The sequence below is a fragment of the Oncorhynchus mykiss genome, chromosome 12, assembly GCF_057628025.1.
Source record: "Oncorhynchus mykiss isolate SJ-2025 chromosome 12, ASM5762802v1, whole genome shotgun sequence".
Lineage (NCBI taxonomy): Eukaryota > Metazoa > Chordata > Actinopteri > Salmoniformes > Salmonidae > Oncorhynchus > Oncorhynchus mykiss.
The window spans coordinates 65356991-65367547 of NC_143033.1; the positions used below are offsets into that span (position 1 = coordinate 65356991).

Sequence of the window (10557 nt, forward strand, 5' to 3'; positions counted from 1 at the left end):
AAGCATCTGGCATCTTCCTTTTGGAAATAAACAACCTGAAAGATGGTTCAACTTTAATACAAAAGAAATACAGAATCAGAAATGTGATTTTAATAATTAAATGGACTGATTTAATTAATTTTCACAAACACACACTCTTCAATCAAGCTGGAAACATCAGCCACGATGACATTATCCATTAGTTTTCTACTGCACCATTTGTATTAATCCCAATAAATACATTTAGGAAATATTCCTATTGCTAAAACACTTCAACTTTCACAATCCTTTCATGTCGTTCTGTGTTTGAAATGGTGCAGCCGATTCAGTAGTAGCTGATTAGTTTGCGCATTGACCTCCTCATGTGATGAGCTGCCCTGCATCTGTCAGGTGTGTGTTCAGGTGTACCCGCAGGCCGCTGGCCACAGTGAAACTCTTGGGACACTGGACACAGCGATAGGGTTTCTCCCCAGAGTGAGTCCGTTTGTGCTTCTTCATGGTGTCTCCGTCGCTGAAGGTCCTGTGGCAGTAGGGGCAGCTGTAGGGTCTCTCACCGGTGTGGATCCTATAATATATAAATACGTTTTAAAAATATATATAAAAATAATAGTATATAAATGGAGTGAAGAGACTTTAACCCAACACCTAGCAACCTCGTCAAGAGGTTTGGATTTTTGGGCGTAACGGCAAAGGTGTTGGATTGACAGTCGTTGGTCAGAGCTACCGCCTTGATTCGCTTCAATATACAGTGAGCTACAAAACTATTGGGAGAGTGACACATTATTTGTTGTTTTGGCTCTGAACTCCAGCACTTGGGATTTGAAATCGACGCCACCTTACCGGCCACCCTAGACCCACTTCAGTTTGCATACCGCCCCAACAGGTCCACAGATGACGCAATAGCCATCACACTGCCCTATCCCATCTGGACAAAAACTATGTAAGAATGCTGTTCATTGACTACAGCTCAGCATTCAACACCATAGTACCCTCCAAGCTCATCATCAAGCTGGAGGCCCTGGGTCTCAACCCCTCCCTGTGTATCTGGGTCACTGACTTTGACGGGTCGCCCCCAGGTGGTGAAGGTAAGGAAGCGACATCTCCACTTCGCTGACCCTCAACACTGGGGCCCTACAAGGGTGTGTGCACAGCCCTCTCCAGTACTCCCTGTTCACCCACGACTGCGTGGCCATGCACACCTCCAACTCAATCATCAAGTTTGAAGACGACACAACAGTAATGGGCCTGATCACCAACAACGACGAGACAGCCTACAGGGAGGAGGTGAGGGCACTCGGAGTGTGGTGTCAGGAAAACAACCTCTCACTCAACGTCAACAAAACAAAGGAGATGATCGTGGACTTCAGGAAACAGCATAGGCTGAAAAAATTAACATCTGCTAACCATGTGTATGTGACCAATAAAATTTGATTTGAAATGATACAATGACTGAGGTTAAAGTGTAGACTGTCAGCTTTTAATTAGAGGGTATTTTCATCCATAATCGGGGGAACCGTTTAGAAATTACAGCACTTTTTGTACATAGTCCACCCCCATTTTAGGGGACCAAAAGTATTGGGACTAATTCACTTATATGAGTATTAAAGTAGTTAAAAGTTTAGTATGTGTGCCCCTATTCCTAGCATGCACTGATTACAGCAAGCTTGTGACTTTACAAACTTGTTGGATGGATTTGCTGTTGATTTTGGTTGTGTTTCAGATTATGTTTGTGCCCAATAGAAATGAATGGTAATGTAATGTGTTGGAGTCACTTTTATTATAAATAAGAATCGAATATGTTTCTAAACACTTCTACATTCATGTGGATGCTACCATGACTACGGATAGACCTGAATTATTTGTGAATAATGATGAGTGAGAAAGTTACAGATGCATAAATATAGTCATCATCATTCAGGACTATCCGTGGTCATGGTAACATTCACATTACTTCTACTCCTTTTGCCACGGGGCAAAGAGAAAACGGTTTATAGTTTTACAGCTAATTTCCTTCAATTCTACCCTTTTTGCCATGTGATGGAGATAATGGTTTTCAGTTTTAAAGTGCATTTCCTGCCATTCTACACATTTTGCCGTGACTTGTTAATGTGACTTGTTAATAATACCTGAGTGAGAGTGACTGACAAAATCAATGGGGGCCACCTGGAGGTCAGGACCCCCGGGCACGTGGTCGGTAGTCGGCCATGATTACTACACGTTTAGATCGCTTGCTAGACTCATTTAAAACAGCTAGCCGACATGGCTAATTGAGTGACGGTCAGTGATGACATAACAAGAGAAGAATTGCTGACGCAGGTCCAAATTTCAAACTTGCACCTTGTGTGTTCGACTATTTTAACTCTCAATAGTAAGTTGAGTGCTTATGGTGCTTATGCCTGGAGCCGGCCCTGGTGATAGGGATGAACCAGGTAATCAACATTCAATGGAGGACACAGGGCTCCAACCTATATAGCCCATACTACCACACTTGCCCAATGCCCAGGCCCATGACCCAGCCACATTGTCAGTACTTAGCTTTTATGTAAAGATTGACGGCTGTTTAGAAAGATATTATATTCTTATTGACCAAAACATTTATTAACTCCAAAATGACACCATACATTATTTACCATTCATGTCTATTGGGCACAAAATCATCTGAAACAAAAATGAAAACGAACAGCAAACGCATCCAACACATTTGTAGAGTCACAAACTTGATGTAATCATTGCCTGCTAGAAATATGTGACTAAATACTAAGCTTTTGACTACTTTAATACACATAAGTGAATTTGTCCCGATACTTTTGGTCCCCTAAAATGGGGACTATGTACAAAAAGTGCTGTCCTTTCTAAACGGTTCACCCAATTAAAGCTGACAATTTAACATCATAGTGATTGTATCACTTCAAATCCAAAATGCTGCAGTACAGAGACAAAACAACTAAATGTGTCACTGTCCCAATACTTTTGGAGCTCACTGTATAATAACACAACATGTGAATGTATGCCAACCTCAGGTGCCGTCTCAGGTTGCCTCTCTGGGTAAAGCTCTTGGAGCACCAGGAGCAGCGGTGGGGCCTCTCCCCCGTGTGGATGCGGTGGTGGCGCCGCAGATCAGCCGACTGGGCGAAGGACTTACAGCACCAGTCACAGGCGTAGGGCTTCTTGTACTGGAGGTGGAGGTGGAGGCTGGCCGCCTGGCTGAAACTCTCCCCACAGCGGGTGCAGCGGTGTGGGCGTCCCTCCTGGTGGTCGGTGGGGGTGAAGTTGTTACTCTCGTCGTATGGAAACACCCTGTCCTTGGGCCCAGGCTCTGTTTCATACGTTTGCTGGTCATGTACGGGTGTGTTATGGAGCTTCGAGATGTCCATATCTGGAAGGTCTTTGAAGCCAGTGTCGCCTGAGAGTTCATGGTTGTGGGGTAGTCGTGTTATAGGACGACCTGTGTAGTCTGAACTGGATTGAGGTTCATGGTTGGTGAGGTTCACTGTGACGTCACATTCCTTGGGTTCCATTTTGATCCGTCCCTGGATTGGGTCGATGGGAGCGGACGTCTTTCCCTCTGTCCTAAGGACTGGCATTTCAGCCTTGGCTGCTTCAGTTGTTGTGGCACAGTGGGCATTGGAGGAGAACAGAGATGGGGCCAAGGACGAGGCGTTTCCAATACCCTTGGGTTCTGGGTCTGAGTTGTGCTCAGTCTTTGGGATTGCCTCCTCTGGACTGGGCTTCTCTTCTACTCTGACTGTTTCAGTGTGTCCCTGGTTTGGTCCTGTCAGACCCCCATCCTTACCCAATACTACCTGGCTCTGTGTCTGTAGCCCTCGTGTGTTGACCTGGCTCTGTGTCTGTAGCCCTCGTCTGTTGACCTGGCTCTGCTGCAGGGGCTCTGGGTCATGTTCCTGACTTGGGCTCTGGGTCATGTTCCACTCTTGCTCACAGAGCTGCTGCTGCCCAGAGAGAGAAAGGCTAGTGGATCCTGCATAGAAAGAGGGTGCAAATACAAAGTGCTGTCAGTAAATAAGTATGACATTTAGTAGATATTTATGACATTGTAATTAATCATGCACTACTATTAGTTGTTCATTTTTGCTGCGAGGGATATTCGGAATTCGGGCACTTCTCGCGAGCCAACGTAACGTTACTGTCAATCGTCAACAGACAGACGTCACCCAAAGTAACTAACTAGTTGACAGGTTGCCAATTCATTTTTGCATGACCATTAAATTAGCATTATCCAACTAAATGTTCTCACGCCAGTCTGTCTCCGCCAAGAGTAGGATGTCCCGGAGCTGTCGCCGCAGGCTTTCATTTTGTCTCTTCGCGCTTTCGTTCTCTCTCTTCGTCCTAGCCGTCTCTTCTCGGTACTCGGCCACTGTGTCCCCGACCACGTCCAGAATCTCCCGCACCACTACCGTTAAACGTTCTGTCAGGTAAGCATTCAACAGCTGCAATTTGGTCATTTTAAAGACGTAAAATAGTGCAGAATAATGTCTCGTCTCTCTCTCAGCTGATGTTGTGATTTTATTCTTCGTTTGTTGGTAGTTGGGTGACTAGGAAGTGTGTATGTTGTTTTATCGCCACCTGCTGTTTGGGAAGTGAAATGTCTGTCTTGTTTATGTTGAGCCACAAGGGGGAAGTGCAACCATTTATAATTTCCTCTGAATCAGTAGTTTTATAACATGAACCCTCAATCCTGGTCCATCCCAACAACATCTGATTCAACTACTCAACTAACTTATCATTCAGCCCTTAATCAAAAGGTAGGTCTATGAACAGAAGCCCAAACACAAACAAGACTAAACAGACAGACCTATTGAAGCCAGCAGATACGCTACAGGACTGTTTTGCCAGCACAGACTGGAATGTGTTCTGGGATTCATCCAATGGCATTGAGGAGTATACCACCTCAGTCACCGGCTTTATCAATAAGTGCATAAACGACATAGTCCCAACAGTGACTGTACGTACATATCCCAATTACAGGCAACAATCGCACTGAGCTAAAGGCTAGAGCTGAGCAAGACCTTTATACAGGTCAACATTCACAAGGCCGCGGGGCCAGACGGATTAGCAGGACGTGTACTCAGAGCATGCGTGGACCAACTGCCAAGAGACTTCACTGACATCTTCTACCTCTCCCTGACCGAGTCTGTAATACCTACATGATTCAAGCACACCACCATAGTCCCTGTGCCCAAGAAAGCGAAGGTAACCTGCCTAAATGACTTCCGCCCCATAGCACTCACGTCAGTAGCCATGAAGTGCTTTGAAAGGCTGGTCATGGCTCACATCAACACCATCATCCCGGAAACCCTAGACCCACTCCGATTTGCATACCGCCTTAACCGATCCGAAGATGACGCAATCTCAATCGCGCTCCACACTACTCTTTCCCACCTGGACAAAAGGAACACCTATGTGAGAATGCTGTTCATTGACTACAACTCAGTGTTCAACCCCACAGTGCCCATTAAATTCATCACTATATTAAGGACCCTGGGACTAAACACCTCCCTCTGCAAATGGATACTAGACTTCCTGACGTGCCGCTCCCAGGTGGTAAGGGTATGCAACAACACGTCTGCCACGCTGATCCTCAACAAGGGGGCCCCTCAGGGGTGCGTGCTTAGTCTCCTCTTGTACTCCCTGTTCACCCACGACTTTGTGGCCAAGCACAACTCCAACACCATCATTAAGTTTGCTGACAACACAACAGTGGTAGGCCTGATCACCCACAACGATGAGACAGCCTATAGGGAGGAGGTCAGAGACCTGGCAGTGTGGTCCCAGGACAACAACCTCTCTCTCAACTTGAGCAAGACAAAGGTGATGATCGTGGACTGTAGGAAAAGGAGGGCCGAACACACCCCAATTCACATCGACGGGGCTGTAGTTCCTTGGTGTCCACATCACCAACAAACTATTATGGTCCAGATACACCAAGACAGTCGTAAAGAGGGCACAACAACTTATTTTCCCCCTCAGGAGACTGAAAACATTTGGCATGGGTCCCCAGATCCTCAAAAAGTTCTACAGCTGCACCATCGAGAGCATCCTGACCGGTTGCATCACCGCCTGGTATGGCAACTGCTCGGCATCCGGCCGTAAGGCGATACAGATGGTGTGTACGGCCCAGTACATCATTGGGGCCAAGCTTCCTGCCATCCAGGACCTATATACTAGGCGGTGTCAAAGACTTCAGTCACCCATGTCATAGACTGCTCTCTCTGCTACCGCACGGCAAGCGGTACCGAAGCGCCAAGTCTAGGTCCAAAAGATTCCATAACAACTTCTACCCCCAAGCCATAAGACTGCTGAATAATTTAATCAAATGGCGACCTGGACTATTTACATTAACCCCCCCCCCCTTTGTTTTTACACTGCTGCAACTCGCTGTTTATTATCTATGCATTGTCACTTTATCCCTACCTACTTGTATAAATTACCTCGACTAACCTCTACCCCCGCACATTGGCTCTACCCCTTGTATATAGCCTTGTTATTGTTATTTTATTGTGTTACTTTTGTTTCATTTTTTTGTAAATATTTTCCTAACTTATTGTCTTAAAACTGCATTGTTGGTTAAGAGCTTCAGGTCTCAGGAAAGGTTACTCATCACACTGGCGTAGTAGTAGGCATATTTAATGAAACTCAGGTGAATTACAGGTCAAGATGATTAAAGACGGGATCTCTTTATCTATGATAGAGAAATTGGCGTGCTCAGCTCAAACGTTTTGTCGTCCCAAAAAATGATTTGGGTGCTGGGTTCCAAAGGCTTATGCTGGAAGAAAGAAACGCATCTGTTTGTTTTGATCACTGCTGCTAAAATATAAGACATTTCAACTTACAGAATATTTCCTTTCTTCAAATATATCTCCTTATCTTTGCCACGCAGCATCGACATCAACTCTCTACTCCTCTGCAACTCTTCACTGGGTCAATTGCAGGCGGTGGCTCTCCTGGGAAAATGCAGGTAAGTACAAAGGAAAGTGTCTAGTGTCACCTGAGTGTCTAAGAAAGGTTAATAACAGTAGCTACATTTGAAGAAAAACACCCAAGAGAATTCAAACACTGGTAACTGCACAGAGTGAGCCACTGCCAGCCTAGGCCCTCCACCAAACCCCTTGCGACTGGGATTTGGTCGTCTGGGTTTGCATCCCAAATGGTACCCTATTCCATGTTCACTGCTTTTGACCAGGGCCCAACGGCACTACATAGGGTGCCATTTGGGACGCATCCCAGGTCTGCCTCTAATCTTCCTGTGGTATCAACGTCAGGGCTTTATCGGGAGACGAAGAGGTGCGTGACCCTCTGGACTGGACTGCCATCCTCCATGCAGGAGAGGAGATGCAGATTGTGTGGGAGAGGCTGCAGTCCCTTAATCGGATTGATTGATTAGATAATTCAGTCAGAGAAGTAAATGAAATCCCTGAAGGTTAACTGTAACCTTCTCTAAATGTCTCCTCTACTCTCTTTAACTCTCTCCCTCTCTCTTGACTCCCCTCTCTCGGTCCCTCTCTCATCAGAGCTGAATGGGTCAGGCCAACGCAGGTCTGCCCCTTTTCCATGTCATTTTGGTGCTGTTGTTGTTGCTGTGATCATGTCGTATGTTAATGTTATGTGGGTTTTACGTATCTACACTACCGTTAACATTATTGGCCCCCTGTTGGATAAATGAAGTGTTTTGAATTGGATGGGATCGAATTGACTCCCTCCAACCAAGGTCAAGCTGCTGTACAAATCAAACACACTTTTAAAATATGAAATATCTGGCTTTCTGGAAGGCCACTATCTGCAATGAATTGAATACTGATTCTCCTAGGAGGTTAAAAGGCTACGTACTGCATTACCAGCCTGAACTGAAAGACTCTTTGAATCGGTCAATTTTGAAATAGTTATTTACCTGGAATCATTTGGATTTGGACCATTTAACATTTGGACCAATGTACATTGGGAAGTTAGCACGCTCGGTTCTGGAGCAGAGTGTTGTTGAAGTGGGATGGAATCCCGGGTTGTACAAGGATGGTCTGTGTTACATTCAAGGGGGAGGGGATTTCGATAAAGCGTTGCATGCAATGGGGGGGGGGAAATCCTCTTAGAGAATATGGAGTGTAGCAGCCGGTGTAACAATCCCAAATGGTGTCTCCCAGGAGATCTCCTCTCCCTTCCTTTCCCCTGTCCTCTGCAGCACACTGCGTTCTTTCTCTCCATCTGCTAAAACCGGCCAGTCAGAATCTATCTTCTCACAGAGTTTAGTCTGTAGACACACCAATCCCTTTTTACTCCTGCTCGGATCCTGTGCCCTGCATACACACACCCTCCTTTGAACTCTACTAAGACGTGTGTGTGTGTGTGTGTGTGTTTGTTTCATGGCTCTTGGTTCAGAACATCAAAGGCACAGCACATACAGTACACTATTTCTTGTTTAGTTTTCCTCTCGCATTCTCTCCTTCTTTTACAGCTCTCTTTTTTAAAAACCTTTGGTTTCAGACCCCTCCCTCTCCCCCTTTCCTCTCTGCGTTCAACTGCATTATGATAGTCCAGATTTTGTCTTCTTTCTCTCCCTTGCTCGACATGTCTACTTTTATCTTTACCTCTGTCTAACTCTCTAGTTCCTTCCTTTTCTGCTTTTGTGTCGTTCTACCTGTTTTTTTTTTGTGGTATTTTTATCTCCCTCTTTCTATCTCTCTCTCGCCATCTGTACTCCCACTCTGCTCTCTGCCTCCTCACCACTCCTTTACAAACAGAACAAGTCTTATCCATCTCATTATCTGTCTGATAATGCCTTGTTTTTTCCCGTGATTTGTAGCTACCCCTTTTATTTGAGTTTACCTCCATCACCTTTTCTTTCTCTCTACTCTCGCTACCGTCTCCAGTAGCCGTCCTCCCCAACCCACCGTGCGCCCCCCTCTACCTCTCTCTCCCTCCCTTTTCTTTCTCTCTACTGCCATCTCCAGTAGCCGTCCTCCCCAACCCACCGTGCTCCCCCCTCTACCCCTCTCTCCCTCCCTTTTCTTTCTCTCTACTGCCGTCTCCAGTAGCCGTCCTCCCCAACCCACTGTGCGCCCCTCTACCCCTCTCTCCCTCCCTTTTTATCTCTCTCTCTCTCTCTCCTCCTCACACTGCTCTTTCTCTATCCAGCCTATCCCTCTTTCTCTGCAGCCCCCACTCTTTCCCCCTATCATGTTTTCTCTCTCCTTAATTCCCAGCCACAGAGGCAGAAGCTTTTAATAATTCATATGGATTTCAAATGTAAATGAGATAGAATTTTTATTAACACTGAGAAGTCAGACCTCACTCCCTCCCTGCTCCATCCCCGCTTCTCCGGTTGCTCTCCCTCCCTGCCAACTGTTGCCTTGACAACCGCAACATCCTGGAAACACGTAACAGAAATTCACACACACAAGACAAGAGTGGGTTTCTCGGATACCCTATCTCAAGCACATTCTTAAGGTAGGGAAAATGATGGAAGGAGAGCGAGTCTGACGCAGTTCAGGACTAACATGTTGCGAGATGTATTATTGAACATAAATATAAACGCAACATGTAAAGTGTTGGTCCCATGTTTCATGAGATGAAATAAAAGGTCCCAGAAATGTTCAATACACGCAAAAAGCTTATTTCTCTCCAATGTTGTGCACAAATTTGTTTACCAGTTAGTGAGCATTTTGCCTTTGACAAGATAATCCATCCACCTGACAGGTGTGGCATATCAAGAAGCTGATTAAACAGCATGATCATTGCACAGGTGCACCTTGTGCTGGGGACAATTAAAGGCCAATCTAAAATGAGTCCTCTAATAAGAGGACTTGCCACCCCACATAGCCTGGTTCCTCTCTAGGTTTCTTCCTAGGTTTTGGCCTTTCTATGGAGTTTTTCCTAGCCACCGTGCTTCTACACCTGCATTGCTTGCTGTTTGGGGTTTTAGGCTGGGTTTCTGTACAGCACTTTGAGATATCAGCTGATGTAAGAAGGGCTATATAAATACATTTGATTTGATTTGATTTAAAATGTGCAGTTTTGTCACACAACACAATGCCACATATGTCTCAAGTTTTGAGGGAGCGTTGGCATGCTGACTGCAGGAATGTCTACCGGAGCTGTTGCCAGATAATTGAATGTTCCTTTCTCTACCATTACCCGCATCAAACGTTGTTTTAGAGAATTTGGCTGTACGTCCAACCGGCCTCACAACCGCAGACCACGCCAGCCAAGGACCTCCGCATCCGGTTTCTTCACCTGCGAGATTGTCTGAGACCAGCCACCCAGAGAGCTGATGAAACTGTGGGTTTGCACACCCAAATAATTTCTGCACAAACTGTCAAAAACCATCTTAGGGAAGCTCATCTGCGTGCTCGTCATCCTCACCAGGTTCTTGACCTGCCTGCAGTTTGGTGTCGTAACCAACTTCAGTGGGCAAATGCTCACCTTCGATGGCCACTGCCACGCTAGAGAAGAGTGCTCTTCGCTGATTAATCCCGGTTTCAACTGTACCGGGCAGATGGCAGACAGCGTGTATGGCGTCGTGTGGGCGAGCAGTTTGCTGCTGTCAATATTGTTGACAGAATGCCCCAT

The 10557-nt window shown here is 45.9% G+C and overlaps 1 protein-coding gene across 1 annotated transcript; it reads right to left on the minus strand.

The window, feature by feature from the left end:
• Positions 1 to 82: 82 nt before the first annotated feature.
• On the minus strand, positions 83 to 5623 carry LOC110537925 (uncharacterized). The gene is made up of 3 exons (XM_021624393.3): positions 4235 to 5623; positions 2995 to 3958; positions 83 to 544 (listed from the first exon to the last, which is right to left on the minus strand). Exons 1-3 carry the CDS (start codon positions 4440 to 4442, stop codon positions 340 to 342), a joined length of 1377 nt encoding a protein of 458 aa, XP_021480068.3. The 5' UTR covers positions 4443 to 5623; the 3' UTR covers positions 83 to 339.
• Positions 5624 to 10557: the final 4934 nt, after the last annotated feature.

Coding starts and splice junctions, on each gene's coding strand:
- LOC110537925 (XM_021624393.3), bottom strand. CDS start 4,442: ATGACCAAATTGCAGCTGTTGAATGCTTACCTGACAGAACGTTTAACG. Junction 3,959..4,234: donor CTTGGCGGAGACAGACTGGC/GTGAGAACATTT, acceptor CTTTCTATGCAG/GATCCACTAGCCTTTCTCTC. Junction 545..2,994: donor AACCTGAGACGGCACCTGAG/GTTGGCATACAT, acceptor TATATATTATAG/GATCCACACCGGTGAGAGAC.